The sequence below is a fragment of the Caloenas nicobarica genome, chromosome 10, assembly GCF_036013445.1.
Source record: "Caloenas nicobarica isolate bCalNic1 chromosome 10, bCalNic1.hap1, whole genome shotgun sequence".
NCBI classification, from domain to species: domain Eukaryota; kingdom Metazoa; phylum Chordata; class Aves; order Columbiformes; family Columbidae; genus Caloenas; species Caloenas nicobarica.
In genome coordinates, this window is record NC_088254.1 from 23,819,560 (window position 1) to 23,836,288 (window position 16,729).

General features: G+C 48.8%; 1 protein-coding gene across 3 annotated transcripts in view; it reads right to left on the reverse strand.

The window, feature by feature from the left end:
• MAP1A (microtubule associated protein 1A) overlaps nucleotides 1-16,729 on the reverse strand; it is a 59,066-nt gene that overhangs the window by 4,892 nt on the left and 37,445 nt on the right. For all 3 annotated transcript variants that reach the window (XM_065642227.1, XM_065642229.1, XM_065642228.1), the window contains 3 exons: nucleotides 16,184-16,266; nucleotides 15,409-15,549; nucleotides 1,261-10,060 (listed from right to left, as the gene is read on the reverse strand). In XM_065642227.1, coding sequence (XP_065498299.1) covers nucleotides 1,261-10,060; nucleotides 15,409-15,549; nucleotides 16,184-16,266 — 9,024 coding nt within the window. The remainder of the gene's footprint in view (nucleotides 1-1,260; nucleotides 10,061-15,408; nucleotides 15,550-16,183; nucleotides 16,267-16,729) is intronic.

A 16,729-nucleotide genomic window follows, 5' to 3' on the forward strand; every position in this document is an offset into this window, starting at 1 on the left:
TCCTGTCAACCTTTCGTACCTCTTCATTTGCTGCTGCTTACATTTACGAGATGAGAAATGGTCAAACAACAGTTATACTCAGCAATATATATGCATATATATGTATATATGCACACAACCCATAGAAGGGCTGTCCCTTCTCTCCCTCCTGCTCTCTGTGGAATCACAGAGGCCTCTGTCCTCTTTTTCCCCCATACGCTGTCTCTGGGTAGTCTCTTTTGTGAGCAAAACCCCACTGACTACAAGCACAGACAGCTCATTGTGCTGCCCAGCTGCTACACAAGCAAAAACTCCCTGTCTCAGCCAGTCTTGTGGATGTCTAGTCCTCATCCCAAGTTTGATCTGGGCAGCTCACACGCTGCTGCATGCACAGCCTCCACATCCCACAGCTCTGTCACAGCCCTCCCTTCAGACTCGCAGATCCAGGCTGCACCTTGCCGTGCTTGCCTGCAGCACCTGAGACACAGCGCTGGTGCAGCCCTTGGTGCGGGCTCGTCAGCTGCTGATGACCCTCAGCTGGCTCAGCCCCTGCTCCGGCCACACTCTCTGCAGAATCCCCGGGACTGGCACTGTCCCCTCCATGCGCTGCTCTCCTCTTGCTCCCCCAGCACTGAGCACCCCCCGTCAGCCACCTGGCCCACCCATCGCCCTGGCTGTTGGTGACACCATCATCTCACCTCACCTGAGCTGTATTTGCAGCACACGCACCTTGAGGCTCTTCTCGCATCTTCCCCTCCAGCTGCTCTCACCCCAGAGGAGCTCCCTGTAGCATCTCTGCAAACCTTCCTCCACTTGTCCTGCTACACCCCCTTTGCCACAGTGTCTGCAATGGGCATCTGCTGAGCCCACCGCACATCAGCTGTGTTCCAGTTTTCTCAGGCATTACCCATCTGCTGGCTCTCACACACAGCATCTTCTTAAACCACACACATATTTTGTCCTGGCATTTGATAGCACCCACCTCTAAGTACCTCCTGCCCCTCCACAGGTGTAGCCCCTGGGTGGAGCAGAATCTTGGCCTATGAAGTTCTAAATTGGGTCTCACAGGTCTGTCTCTCTGCAAAGGTGGTTGCATTTGGCTCTACAGAGGCTGAGAGTTTTCCTTTGATCTTAAATGATAACCTCTCTACCTTATCACTGCTTATAACTTTTTATGCCTGACTGAGAAGCCCTGTTCTCTGTTCTGCTACATTTAACCCAGTGCTTTTTCTCTGTGTTGGACCTAGAGAGAAAGTGAATGCTTAAGGAATAACTTCTTACCGGGGTTTGTTTTGATACCGTTAACAAGGCTCTTGCCAGGGTTGCTGTGGCTACTCCGGGATAACTCATCCTCTGTGTGATGAGGCTGCACCAGCGCACTACGTGGTTTGGGCTTCTCTCCTCCATCTTTTTCTTTTTTGGCAGTGACAGATTTTGGAGATTTGTCCGATGGCTGTTTCACAGGAGTGGGTGATCTTTTCCCTTTCACATCTAATTTCCGGGCAGGTGAGGAAGATTTGGCTTTGCTCAAAGGCTTCCTCACACCTTTGTTCTTTTCTTTTATGTCTTTCTTGGAAATTTTATCAGTTCTGCTCATGCTTTGCTCATTTACCAACACATCAGGGTCTACCATGCAGACGTCAGGGTGAGGAGGATGAGGATGGGGATCTACCATTGGAACAGGCTGAGGATCATGGCTGGACCTAGAACTGGCATGATGAGCATTCCCAACAGCTTTGTCCACTGGGAGGAAATCGGCATCTTCATCCGAGTCCATGTTGGCATCTGCTGTGATGGACGGACATTCTTCTGTCTCAGGTGGGACATCCGAGTCTGACTGGGAGGTTCCAGAATCACTCACTGATGTTGGAGGGGTCTCCTCCACTGTGGCGCTTTGCATGGGGCTCCTACTAGTGTGGGGTTGTCTTCCTTGCACGGAAGGATGACCGTCCTCCTGGGAGAGGTCACTGTCTTCAGAGAGCTCGTGAGGGCTCGGGTTGATGAATGAGGGAGAGAGCTCTCCCTTCCTGTGCTTGTATTCACATGAGGAAAATTTCTGTTCACAATCAAAACTGCCTCCTAAATGTGGCTCCATCTCATGGGAAGCATCTCCACGGTCCTCTGTTTTTCTACCCCTGTGCACATCTGGGAAAAAGGGCTGGAAACTCTGTTCAGGGGACATCAGAGAGGACGGGCGGCTCTGTCTCTCTGTGTCCTCTTTGCCTGCGCATGGAGAAAAATTGCTGTCAGAATCAGGACATGTTTTTTCATCTTTTGCCTCTGCTGCATGGTATGTACTTTGGAAAGCTTGCAGACTGGTGCTCACCTCTGTTGGACCATTGGCTGTGGTTTCGTCTTCATGCTGATGATGAGGAAATGATGTCAACACATCAGGGAGAGATGTCAATGTCATCTGCTGTTCTGCAAATGGTGCTTTCTGCTCTGGACTGCTTACACAGGGCTGCTGTTGTTTCTCCGCAGAGAATGGTGTGGGCTGTGAACTCTGGCCCTCCTTTCTGCACAGCGAAACGCCATCACCCATGCCACTTGTGAACGGAGAACCGTGCTCCTCAGCAAACACAAAGTCTTTGGTTTCAGCCGTGTGTGTTTTCACAGCATTACCTGGAATCTGTGGAGACACATCCCAAAGACTCCTGGTACCTGGTTCCACTCCTGCACCCGTGCACATGGAAAGCACAGGGGAGTAGAAACTTTCTGCTGCAGCCGGTATCACAGGAGTGGTAGCTTCAGATGAAGGTTCCTCTGACAGGCTGGAAGAGTCATCTTTCCGCTGCTGTTGGGGCACAGACTCTTTGTCCACAGCTTTGGAGAACAACTTATCTTCTTCATATGGACTCAGCGGTGAGAATTTAGTAAAAGATGAGTCAAGGCTGCTAGTTTTCTCAGAAACCTCCAGGTACTCATCTTTCTTCCTCTGGTCTGAGAGCAAAGCACAAGGAACCTTTAAAGGAAGAGAGACACCCCCTAAATGGCTTGCTGAGGTCTGATCATGTCGGAACATGCTGGATGTTTCGCTCTTTCCTAGCAGGGAGCATTCAAATCCAGAAGAGCTGTCTGTCCCTCTGCCCTCTGCCACGGGGCCCTTTTTGTGTGTCTCTTGCCCAGAAGATTTCGAGTATGTGGCTTGCTCTTGGCTCTCAGAGACCTCGGCTGCACTTGGATAATCTGTTACACAGAAATGTGATTCCTTTGTGGATTTCTCAGCAACCTCTCTCTTTTGTGAGGAATCTTGTCTTAAATGGCACATTTCTGAAGCCAGCTCCTCTCTGCCTCTGTCTGGCAGGTCACTGTAACTAGCAACACATGTCCCTGCAACAGTGGCCGATGCAGTTTCCCTGCTCCTGTATTCCTCCTTCCAGCCGGGATCGGAGGGTGAAGAGGCGGTAGAACTGGGTGAAATGGACTCCTGACACTTGCTTTGCAGAAGGGGTTCTGGTACGTGAAACTTGTCCATCGCTGAGATGTGTGCATAGACTGTGCCTGCAGCTTCGGCAGGGCTGTGCACTTTAGACTCCTTTTCAGATTTCTCCTTAGCACCTTTTTCTAACTCGGAGTCGCTCATGCTTTCTTCCCCTTGACCTGCTTTCTCATAGTATGTATCTTTGGAATGTGGGCTTGCGGATTTCAGGAACAGAGATATCTGCTCCTGGCTAGACAAAATGATGTTCTCATCTGGACAAGCAGCATCAATATAGGCAGCTGATTTTTCTTGATAAAATGTGTCAGACGTGTCTGCGGGAGAGGCAAATGCTGTGCTTGCGGATGATGGGTGCAGTTCAGAGTCCGGTTCTTCTGGCAGAACAGCAAACGCCTTCAGTTTTTCCTGCCCTTCAGATATCCTGGGCTTATCTTTTTCAGACAAGGGCAAGTACCTTTCATGGATGTCTGTATATTCAAAGGCTGACTCTGCCTTTTCTTTAGGGGATGCTGGAGATGACATCTCCTTCTCAGCAGAGGTATAAAGGCAGGACTCTTCCTCCTTTGTAGACACATGGAAACTTTGACCTTTTTGAGAGATCGGTGCCGCCGCCGGCTCCCGGTCAGCGTGACCTGCGCTGTCTGCACCCTTGGGTGCGAAGGGGGAGGGTCCAGCTGCAGACACAATTATCTTCTCGTAGATGTCAGCGTACTTGAAACTTCTTTCATCAGGGTAGGGAGTGGGTTCTCTTTCTTCTTGCTCTTGTCTGACAGAACTGTCCTCACAGGAAAAAGGCTCAGGGGAGCTCCTGGATGGGGTCACCGGGCTGGCAGAGCCCGCAGCCTCAGCACGGCCCGCGGCAGCGCTGCGTTCCGGACAAGGGCCCTGTCCTGGGGGGGACTGCGGATGCTGCCCTGACACCGCAGCACTTTCTTCTGGGGATGCTGCTGTATAGTCGTATTCTGCTGGTCTTGCAGATTGCAACAGAGTAAACGCTGCCGCCATCTGCTCTTTTCTTCCTGTAGGGCCATAAAGACCCTCAGTGGATTTGCAGTCATCCTCTAGCTTTCTATCCGACTTGTATTTACAATCTACTTCCTGATAGAAACCACCAATGTTTGATTTCTTCCCTGTGTCCTTTGGCGGGACTTCTTCCCGCAAAGGTGGTTTGCCCTGATCTGACTTGTAAGGCCTTTCCTTTTCTGGTATTGTGTCAATGTCCTTGTCCAGAGCAGCAGGCGTTACAGACAGGGGAGATGCCATCAGTGCTTGGCCCAGTGACTTTGCGTAGATATCTAGGACAGCTTTCTCATCATCTAAATAGGAGTAATCTTCTTTAGACGTCAACAACAAGTCTTGCCTTTCCTTGTTTCCAGTTAATGCTTTGACCTGATATTCCTCACCAGAGACATATTGAGAAGACAGAGGAGAACTTTCCATTTGTATTCTTTCTGGGAGAGTGATGGCAGCAGGAACTGTTTCCACTTCCTTTGTTTCTGGTGTAGGTTTGGTGCTCATCTGTGTGTCTTGTTCGTAATCACACGATTCCATCTTTAAACAGCCTGCCTGTGCTTGCAGTAGCACAGGTTTGTCTTCAGCGTGATGGAGATCCTCATCCTCCTCGCTGGATACCTGCCCTCCTTTTCCAGTCTCTGCTTCTTCCTGAAGATACGCAAATGCAGATCCCCACACGTCACCTTCTGCTCTTGTCCAGGGGTGACCGCCGGGCACCGCAGGGGACGGGATCTCCCCCTCTCCCATTTCAGGAAAGGATTTTGTTTCATATTCTGGTACCTCATCCAAGAATGTGCTCTCTCTCTCTTTGTCGTATCTCTGCTGCCTTCCCTGAACAGGCATCTCCTCCACCTCTTCTGGAAACCACACTTTCTTCTCATAATTTAGATCTTTCATATAAAAATCTTCCATTTCCGGAGATTTTTCTTCTTGAGCTTCCTTGATCCTGCAAGATTTTACACCTTCGGCGGAAACGTGTGAAGACATTTTATCCTCGGTGGGGCTGGATTCTGCAAAGTATAAGCCCTTTGCATCTGGAGATACTTCCTGAGAGTCCAAGCTTGCAGGTCTTCCCCTAAATGGGCCCTTTTCTGCTGCAGAAAATAAACTGCTGTCGTCTGGAGACATTTCTTCACTTGAAGTATCTCTGGGTGACATGTCTTTGACTGAGCAACTTTCTGGGCAAGGAACAGATTTTGACACGTCTTTTGTGAGTTCTTTGGCAGAAATTGTCAGTGATTTTTCATATGTAGGCAGTCTCTGCTCTCTGAAATCCATGGATTTCGCAGCTTCTGAAGGGAATTGGTCAGTTAAGTCAGACATTGTTTTTTCTTTTGCAGGTATCTCTTCTGTGAAACTGAGAGATTTGATGTCTTCTGGAGAAATTCCTTTAACAAAAAGGTCTGAAGAGATTTCCTTGCTGGGACTCTCAGTGAGAGAAATGGATTTGGTCTCTTCTGGAGAAATGTCTTTAATGGAAACATGAGAAGATTTTTCTTCTTCTGAGGTGTCTCCTGTGACATACAACAGTTTTCCTTCTTCAGTAGTCGCTCCCTTAACATAAATATCTGAGGATATTTCTTTACCCATACTTTTTTCTGTAAAAGAAACTGATTTGGTGTCATCTGGTGAAGATTTGTCACTTCCAGATTTGCTCTGGCTGGTGAGCTGTGGAGAATCCATACTTCCAAGAGATGTTTCTCTGGCAGAGAATGGCTCAAAGGACAAGTGTTTTGCAAATCCCATTATACTTTCTGTCACGGTTTTAGTTCCTTGTGCTTCCTCTGGCTCCAGAAGCACAGCCGTGCTGGGACGGGGCAGCACAGGGTGCTCGTCCTCCTCCTCTATCACCACCGTGTCCTGCTTGTGGTAGGACAGCCAGGGCAGCTCCTCCTGCCCCACCGGTGCCTCCTGCGCCTCCTGTCCCGGAGACACGGGAACGGCCCTGCCCGAGTCCAGCTCGTGCTGTACAGCCCCAGGCAACTCTGCTTCGTGTCTGTATTTGGCTGCAGACACCTCGTCTTCTCTGAGAGGTTCACCCTTGACTCCCTTCACCACAACAGAAGTTGGGCCTTCCAATTTCTTGGCAGCAGTACCTGTTTGTTTTTCAAATAGATCTGAATCTACTGTTTCTAGTTTTTCCTCCACTGGAGACTGGTGGAAAGGTGTGTGTCCTGCGCTGGTGGGGCCAGATGGGGTGGGAGAGGCCATTTTGACCGTACTGTCGTCAGGACTCAGGCATCGTTCTTCAGCCTCTGCAGAGTCCACCTGGGAAAAGGGTGTTTCTTCCGCAGGTAACGGCAGACCAGAAGTTTGCATCACTTCCGTGGGAACACTGATTAACACATTATCAGGACATCCTTGATGACCAAATATGGGGGCATCGTAATGCCCTCGGAGTTTCTCGGGCATTTCAATATTTGGAGTCCCATCTTCTTCTTCCTCTTCATCTTCTGCCTCTTCATGAGGATCCTTTTTTTGAGCTTCCAGTTTTCTCTCTCCTTCTGCTAGCGCATGGAAATCTTCAGGGGGTGGAGATTTAAAACATTTGTCTTCCTCCAAGGATGATGTGGGAGAGATTGTGCCAGCGGAGGGAACATAGTCGAGACCTTGAGTTGCTTCAGTCCGAGAGGAGGGCATGCTGTTCACTGGGTCTAGAAGTAAAGAGCTTTTCCCAGTCTCTTCTGTTTGTGGTGCTGTCAGAGATGCAACAGATTGATCTTCTGCTACTGAAGTTGCAAAAGATGAAAGCTTATCACATTCTGTGATGGAGGTAGCAGAGGATATATGTTCCTCCTCAGCTAGAGGTGCTGCCACAATGTTTGTAGGATACGCCAGGATTTCAGACTCCTGGCCAGCATAGCCCTTGGCTGAAAGGTCAGCAGCAGGCATGGCCTGTATTCCATGTATTGCTTCAAAAGAGCCTGGGTGGTCAGGAACAGAAATGTCATAGGCATTGACATCATACTTCAAGTGTGGGATCCTCTCTTCCTGCTCATCATGTATTTCTTCATCAGAAATGGTCTGCTCTGTTTCTGAGTAGCCTGGGATAGTTTCATCTTGGATATATGAAACATGTTCTGCTGTAGCTCCTGGTGGGGCTGGTGGACTGCTCAGATATGACTCTTCCTTCGTTACGTCCTTTCCAAGAAACTTGTCTTTCTCACTCACATCACTAAATTCTTTTTCCTTTTTTGTAGTGGTAAATATTTTGTCCTCCCTCTCATCCTGATTCAGCTCATAGAAGTCTCTATGCTTTTCCACCTCCTCCTCTGCCTTCATGTGCTTTTCTTCTTTTTCTTCCAGTTCTGCCTTTTCTACCACATCTTCTCTCTTTTCCTTCTCACCCTCTTCCTGCACCTCTCTCCCCTTCTCACAAGTCTTTGTTTCTGCTTCCCTCTGTTTTCTGTCCAAAGATATTTTCTCCTCTTCCTCCTTTTCTTCCTCTCTGAACGCTGATGACCAAGCAGCCTTTGCTGAGAGGTCTGTCTGTGACGGTGACTGTTCTTTGCCTGGAAACAGCTGAACTTCCTTGTCCTGCTCAGCTTTTCCCTCACAGTATCTCATGTCACGATTTTCATCTGTTCTTATTTCATCCTCTATTTTTTCAGCAGGACCTGCTCTCAGTTCTAGCTGATGGACTGCCTTTGCCTCTGCTGGTGATTCTTTTTCCATATCAGTAGTAGTTATTTCCTGACCAGTAATGGTTGTTTTCAAAACCAGATCCACTTCAAGGCAGCTTTGAGCAATAATGTCAGCAGAGTCTTTTATCTCTGTTTCAGGTACTCTCATAATCTTATCACTAACCTCAGTATCAGACATCTCTTGAGTCACTTGCAAGGCCCCTTTCTCCTCATGCTTCAGTTCCTCAAAGTCCTTTGTAAGATCTTCTGGTGAAGACAGGACCAACCTTTGTTCAGCTGCAGGAGTCTCTCCTGGCTCCACCTGTACAGGTGCCTTCTCCACTGGTGACATCTTCAGGTCAGCAGCTGTTTCCTTTTCAGGTTTGACTTTGATCTTCTCAGTTTTGAGTCTGCCTGGAACTTTTGCCTTGTATAATGTTTTTCTTACTTCTGGGGTAAATGGTTTTAAGTCTGGTTTAGAAACTTTTTTGGGCTCTGGCTTGGTTTCTTTCTTTTTATCCTCTTTCTTTGAATCTTTTTTTTCCTCTTTCTTTCCATCATCTTTTTTTAAGTCCTTTTTCTCCTTCTTAATCTCTTTCTTTTCTTTGTCTTTCTTCTCCTCCAGTTTGGATACTTTCTCTTTGAGATGCTTTTTTCCAACCTTGTCTTTTGCCAATTTTCTTTTCTCAGCTTTGAGAGCATCACTTGTTTCTGTCTTTATCTTTTCATGTTTAACAGGTTTCTCAGGAATTTTCTCCGAGTGTTCTTTAACCTTTTTCTCAATTTTAGCATCCTTTATGACTTCTGCTTTTACCTCCTTAATCCCCTCCTCAACTGCCTCTTCTTTCTTGGCTTGCTTTGTCACAGATGGCTTGGGGGAAGATTTAAGACTCTCTTTACTGTCAGTTCTTTGTTTGATTTTGGTCTGCTTCAGCACAGGCGGAGGTATTCCAGAGGTGATGTCTTTCTGAGTAGCCACTGGGTACCTCAAAAAATCCAGGTGCTTGAGTTTTTCAAGACCTTCCAGTATCTTATTTTGAGGAGCATTTCCAGGAAACAAAACCCTTACGATTTTCTCTGTCGGGCTGGCGGGAAGCCACACCACTAGGGCTGTAATGGATGTGAGATACGGAACAGAGATTTCACCTTCCTTCCCACTTGCGAGAATTATGCCAGTCTTTGCTTTACTATTACCAGCCCATTTCTGCATTAGAAACTGCATTTCTTTACTGTCTTTGACAGGATTCAGTATATACATGTCCAGCTTACCCACTCCCATTTTGTGGAAAAGTGTGATGGGCTCAATGGTGCTGCTCACCACCCTGTAGAGAGGCTCGGATTTAATGCCCAGTCTGTTGAGATACTGCAGTGTCAGACAAGCTTCTTCGATGCTCCTCTTTACTTTCATGGATGATTCAGGCATCTTCAGTTTCTCAGGGACATTAAAAAAAACCACCCCTAGCTCAGGAGAAATTAGGTTTTTCATCCAGTCACTGTAGTTGGTAGAGCCCTGGGACTGTTCCTCCTCTTGCTCGGCAACTTTCCTCTGCAGCAGCCCATTGATGCCGGGTAGGTTGTCTGCACCGATGTGGGTGAGCAGGATGGAGTCAATCCTATCCAGATGCCTCACCAGCTTCCAGAAGCAAGATTTCCTGTCAGAGCCACCATCCACAAGGATGTTAAACCCATTGACAGCAAAGAGAGCAGAATCACCTCGTCCCCCAGGGAAAATGTAGCAGCAGGGTTTAGAAAGCTTCAGAAAGCCCCCTGAGGTGGGGGGCTCCAGGAGATCAAATGGAGATGGCACGTCAACTGTCTCGGAGACGTATTCTGCAAACTCAGATACTCCATCCATTTCTGGCAGAACTGGATCAGGATTCAGTTTCAGATTAATAATTTCCTGAAATTGAGGATGCCCAAGGTTGCTCCAGTCTCCTTCTCCCAAGCACGACACAGTAAGAGAGGCCTTGATATCTGAATCAGCGTTGCTAAGAATCTGAGTGACCTAATGAGGCAAGCACAGACAAACAGAAGATCAAACAGAGCTCCAAGACCAGTTCGGCACTTAAAAAAGATAGCTAGTTAGTGCAGAAGTATTGAAGATGCCATGAGCACTTCACTGACAGGAAACACTGGGGATAGATGAAATAGTCCCAAAGCCCATTGCAAATAGACACGTGGGGCTGCGTTCTGCTCTCTTTTGACAGTCCCACTGCTGATGGGCTGTTACGCATCCTGGCTGCTGGGAGGGCACGGGAGCAAGAGCTCAGGAGAGAGAATGAAAGCAGGAACCACCTGTCCTGGTTTTGTTAAAAACAACTTTCTCTTTTAGTGAATTTCCCTGTCAGCTAAAGTCTTCTTACTAACTGCAGTTTTCCTGAAAGTTAGGTACATGTTTTGGTGGACACAGCAATGGAATGCGAGGTCATTGATAATGATGCATCCTGCGAGATGTGCCAGCAGGAGGCGAACTGAAAAATGACCAATTAAGTATTCCATCCCATTCACGTGACACTTCACATAAAAGTGGGGGATCCCGAGGATCTCGCCCCTTTTCCCCGTGGCCGACATCGGAGGGGACCTTGCGAGTCGTCCCTGCGGACTGGGGCCCAGTGACAGACTGGATCCAGCTCCGGTTGGCCGCGGAGTCCAGCCCGGGACGGCGGGCGCCGGCCCCACACCTGCCGGAGCAGCTGCCGGGACTTTCGACGTTGGTTTTGCATATTTTGTGTTATTTTCTCTATTTTTATTAGTAGCATCAGTAAAACATTTTTAATTTTTCCAACTCTCTTCTCTCTGTCCTTCCAGGGGCTGAAGGGGAAAGGGCGGGGGAGAGGAGGTTAACAAAACATCTGCCACGGTTTTATTGTCACCCCGCAATCAAACCACGACAACACCTCATCCCCTTTCCTCACTTCTTCCTGTTTAACCTGGGATATCAGTCGCTGGCTTGGGCTCAAAAGTAGCAGTTTCTTTTTGATTCGTGAATTCTAGCCCTGAGATATCCTTTTCAACACTGAGCGTCATTGTCTGTACTCATAGTGAACAATCGTATGGCACCGTCTGCAGTTTGAGTGCCACAAGACTTTCTTTTTTATCCAGATTCCTTTTCTTTCCTGGGACCTATTTTGAAAGTTGTGACTCCATCTCTGATATACATATGGGACTGGGGACATGCTACATGATTAGTAAGTAGAACTAAGGTCGGTATCATTTCCAAGGCTCCTTAGAGCTATATTGAACATGTGCTGAGCAAATAAGCATTAAACCTCAGACTTCCGAAGTATATGTAATAAGATTAGTACACTTCTTTACACTGTGTTCTCTTGCTTAGATGGCCCTTAATTGACTAGTTAGTGTCCAAATAAATGGGTACCAGAAATAAATTAGAACAATCAGCCTAAAATAAATGAAGGTGGGCAGATTTGCTGATGTAGTTACAGGAACAATTATATCAATTGTTAAAATATCACCCAGCCATTCCTGCAGCAACTGTACATTCAATCAGATAGAGACATTCTAAATATCTGGCACACAATGATTAGTGGAATTAGGGCTTATCAAAAACTGAAGCAGCATATCTGTATTGGCAATGAGCATCAACAGAAAGAGAGTTTAAAGCCTCTGAGGAAAGCTATAGTACCCCCAACTAAGATAACTAGCATTGGAGCAGAGGTTCAGAGATGTCCTATAAGGTTTTCAAGACCCCACTGACCAAAGCCCTGAGCAATCCTGTCTAAATTGAGTGCTGACCCTGCTCTGGGCAGGAGATTGGGTACAGACCTCTCAAGTGCCCTTCCAACCTGAATGACTACGATTCTATTATTAAATAAGGACATTTGTAGTTATTTAATCATCATGCAGTTACTTAATCAGCATTTAGACCTTCCCTTATCATTGTTACACACCCTAATGAACACCCAGCCTTGTGAAGTTTATGCTTGCTGGACCAGCTGTGAAATGAGGAGAAATACCCACATTTACTAGGGTAATGATGGCCTCTCTTGGCTGTTTTTTGGCAGCTGCCCACAGATATTTTAAGAGCTGCTTTAAGAAACTGTGAGTGACTGCCCACTGCAGAGCCAGCCTGGAAGGTTATTCCAAGCTGGAATCACCCGTGCCTGCCACCTTGGGACACTTAAGCCAGGGAGTTAAAGCAAGATGCCTGAGACTGCTGGGATGCTGGGACATGAATTAGCAGGGCTCATTTGCAGGGCTTTAAACTAGATTTGAAGGGGGATGGGGTTGTAGCTGGGCTTGCATCAGTGGGGCAGCACACTGGAATCAATAAAGACCGGGAGGCCCCCCAGGCCCCTAGGGTGAAATCGGTGTACTCGGCTCGCTCCCTGAAGTGCCTGTACACCAATGCGCGCAGCATGGGGAATGAGCAGGAGGAGTTAGAAACCTGCGTTCGGTCAGGAGATTATGATCTGGTGGCATTAACAGAGACATGGTGGGACAGCTCACATGGCTGGAGTGTGCTCATGGATGGCTATGCCCTTTTCAGGAAAGACAGGCCAGCCAAGCGAGGTGGTGGAGTTGCTCTTTACGTGAGAGAGCAACTACAATGTATAGAGTACTGTCCAGGTGCGGTTGAGGAGCGAGTTGAGAGTCTGTGGGTGAGAATTAAGGGGCAGGCTGGCAGGGGTGACACTGTTGTGGGAGTCTATTACAGGCCACCAGATCAGGGTGAGGAAGCTGATGAGGCCTCTACAGGCAGCTGAGCGTGGCCTCACAGTCACAGGCCCTGGTTGTTATGGGGGATTTTAACTACCCTGATGTTTGCTGGAAGGACTACTCAGCCAGCCAGCCTCAGTCCAGGAGGTTCCTCCAGTGCATTGACGATAACTTTCTGACGCAAATGGTGGAGGAGCCGACTAGAAGAGGTGCGCTGCTGGATCTCGTCCTCGCTAACAAGGAGGGTCTGGTCGAAGCAGTAAAGGTGGGGGGCTGCCTTGGTTGCAGTGACCATGAGATGGTGGAGTTCAGAATCTCCTGTGGTGGGAGCAGAATACCGAGCAGAATTGCAACCCTGGACTTCAGCAGGGCCGACTTTGGCCTTTTCAAACAGTTGCTGGAGGAAATCCCGTGGGCAAGGCTGCTGGAAGGTAAAGGGGCCCAAGATAGTTGGTTAACTTTCAGGGACTGCTTCTACCAAGCTCAAGATCAGAGCATCCCGACGCGCAGGAAGTCAAGGAAGGGAGCCAGGAGACCTGCGTGGTTAAACAGGGAACTGCTGGGCAAACTCGAGTGGAAGAGGAGGGTTTACAGATCATGGAAGGAGGGGCTGGCCACTTGGGAAGAATATAAGGCTGTTGTCAGAGGATGTAGGGAGGCAACTAGGAAAGCTAAGGCCTCCTTAGAGTTAAACCTGGCGAGAGGGGTCAAGGACAACAGGAAGAGGTTCTTCAAATACATGGCAGATAAAACTAACACCAGAGGCAATGTAGGCCCACTGATGAACGGGGTGGGTGCCCTGGTGACAGAAGATACAGAGAAGGCAGAATTACTGAATGCCTTCTTTGTCTCTGTCTACTCTGCCGGAGGCTGTCCTGAGGAGCCCCGTACCCCTGAGGCCCCAGAGGAAGGCAGGGCAATGGAGGAGTCTGCCTCAGTTGATGAGGACTGGGTTAGGGAGCAATTAAGCAATCTGGACATCCATAAATCCATGGGTCCAGATGGGATGCACCCGCGGGTGCTGAGGGAGCTGGCTGAAGTCATTGCTGGACCGCTCTCCATCATCTTTGCCAAGTCTTGGGAAACGGGAGAGGTGCCTGAGGACTGGAGGAAAGCAAATGTCACTCCGGTCTTCAAAAAGGGCAAGAAGGAGGACCCGGGCAACTATAGACCGGTCAGCCTCACCTCCATCCCTGGGAAAGTGATGGAGCACCTTATCCTTGGTGCCATCTTAAGACATATCAAGGATAAGAGGGTCATCAGGGACAGTCAACATGGCTTCACCAAGGGGAAGTCGTGTTTGACCAACCTCATAGCCTTTTATGAAGACGTAACAAGGTGGATTGACGATGGCAGAGCAGTGGATGTGGTCTACCTTGACTTCAGCAAAGCATTTGACACCGTCTCCCACAGCATCCTCACGGCAAAACTGAGGAAGAGTGGACTGGATGATCGGGTAGTGAGGTGGACTGCAAACTGGCTGAAGGAGAGAAGCCAGAGAGTTGTGATCAATGGGGCGGAGTCTGGTTGGAGGCCTGTATCTAGTGGAGTGCCTCAAGGGTCAGTTCTGGGACCAATACTGTTCAATATATTCATCAATGACTTGGATGAGGGAATTGAGTGTACTATCAGCAAGTTTGCTGATGACACCAAGCTGGGAGGAGTGGCTGACACGCCAGAGGGCTGTGCTGCCATCCAGCGAGATCTGGACAGGCTAGAGAGTTGGGCGGGGAAAAATTTAATGAAATATAACAAGGGGAAATGTAGAGTCTTGCATCTGGGCAGGAACAACCCCAGGTTCCAGTACAGGTTGGGGAATGACCTATTAGAGAGCAGTGTAGGGGAAAGGGACCTGGGGGTCCTGGTGGACAGCAGGATGACCATGAGCCAGCACTGTGCCCTTGTGGCCAAGAAGGCCAATGGCATCCTGGGGTGTATTAGAAGGGGGGTGGTTAGTAGGTCGAGAGAGGTTCTCCTTCCCCTCTACTCTACCCTGGTGAGACCTCATCTGGAATATTGTGTCCAGTTCTGGGCCCCTCGGTTCAAGAAGGACAGGGAACTGCTGGAGAGAGTCCAGCGCAGGGCCACAAAGATGATGAAGGGAGTGGAGCATCTCCCTTATGAGGAAAGGCTGAGGGAGCTGGGTCTCTTTAGCTTGGAGAAGAGGAGACTGAGGGGTGACCTCATTAATGTTTATAAATATATAAAGGGTGGGTGTCACGAGGATGGAGCCAGGCTCTTCTCGGTGACAACCAACAGTAAGACAAGGGGTAATGGGTCCAAGCTGGAACACAAGAGGTTCCACTTAAATGTGAGAAGAAACTTCTTCTCAGTGAGGGTGACAGAACACTAGAACAGGCTGCCCAGGGGGGTTGTGGATTCTCCTTCTCTGGAGACATTCAAAACCCGCCTGGACGCCTTCCTTTGTAACCTCACCTAAGTTTTCCTGCTCTGGCAGGGGGATTGGACTAGATGATCTTTTGAGGTCCCTTCCAATCCCTAACATTCTGTGATTCTGTGATTCTGTGACTATACACGACTTATTTGTGATGTGCAATTTTGTGCTGGATTTCAAGCCCGTCCCTCTGCGGATCCACCCGAGGGAGCGGCACGGGCTGCATCGCTCTGCCACGCTCCCTGTGGCAGGAGGGACATGCTGGGTCACTGCCCACTCACCTCCGGGTCTGAAAGTATCTCAGCAAACTTCTGGTAGGTGAAGGTCCCCGTCTGCAGGATCAAGTCTCCTTCCTGGTCAGAGCTCTGACCACAGAAGATCAGTAGTTTGTGGGCTGATGAATCACACACCAGTGAGCGGACCTGTTACCGTAAGACAGAGCGTTGCAGTCAGAAAGTTTTCTGTATTCCTCCCCAGCACCAAGAAACCCAATCACATGGACAAGAGACACCTATACGTTATCCACAAATAGCCAAAACATAGATTTTCTACATACGAGAGAGCAGGTTATTGAAGAGGGAAGACACTGGCTGGTGCCTGGCAGACACAGCTCCACGTCATGTACTCATTCACACTGACGGAGTAGACCAACGCCAAGACAAAACGTTTGGTGTTATGCTGCCACGTGCACAGCACATTTAGACTCTCATCAAACTTGAATGCTCAAGATTCAGAACCCCTCCACTCTGTTTGGTGGGAAACTCTTCGAGCTCCTGAGAAATCCTTAAAATTCACGCAATTCTAAGGCACTAACTCTTCCAGGAAGCAGCTCATTCCTGAAGGGCTAGCACACACAGACCAGTCTCCTGTGTTTCTTTGTCTAGCACTAAATTAAGCCACAGAATACTGGTTACTGTGTACATCTTGTTGTCAAGACCAGAACACCTGGCCACTCCACCACACCTCGCAGAGGACTGGCAGCACATTCAGACTCTCCAGAAGGTGCAAAGGGCAGGAGAGCTGATGGGGGAAAACCCGCTAGCAACTGGTCCTCACCTCGGACACGATGCTGTCCACGTTGGGATTCACCAGGATCACCGTCTCCAGGGTGTCGCTCCGGTGATGGAGGGTTCTTTGGCCTGGGGAGAGGCAAGAGTTCAGACTGCATGGAAGAAGCTGATGAGACAGTATCTGCCTGCGGATGCTTTAGCCTCAGAAATTCCATTTCAGCATGGGTGTGATTGCAAGGCTTCAGCTTGCATTCTAGACCAAATGTAATACCTGGGTCTCACAGAACAAAGCAAACTCTTTTCAGTAACAAGGAAAAAGGTCTAGTTCTGGATCAGCACTATTTGCAACTCAGCTCCAGGGTGTTCTGAAGCCCACAGTGCCAGGCACATCAAGCTGCCGCTCGTGGCAGAGAAGCTGCGCCCGTAAGCGCTGGCACAGACCAGCTGTCCCCTCCAGCCAGAAGTATCTCACCTATTGCAGCCACCATGGAGAGGAACCTCTGGCTGTTGTCCAAGCCTGAGTCACCGCAGGGCTTTGCGAGCCAGCTGGTGCAGGCCAATTCACCCTTCATTAGAGCAGTGCAGCAGTAAT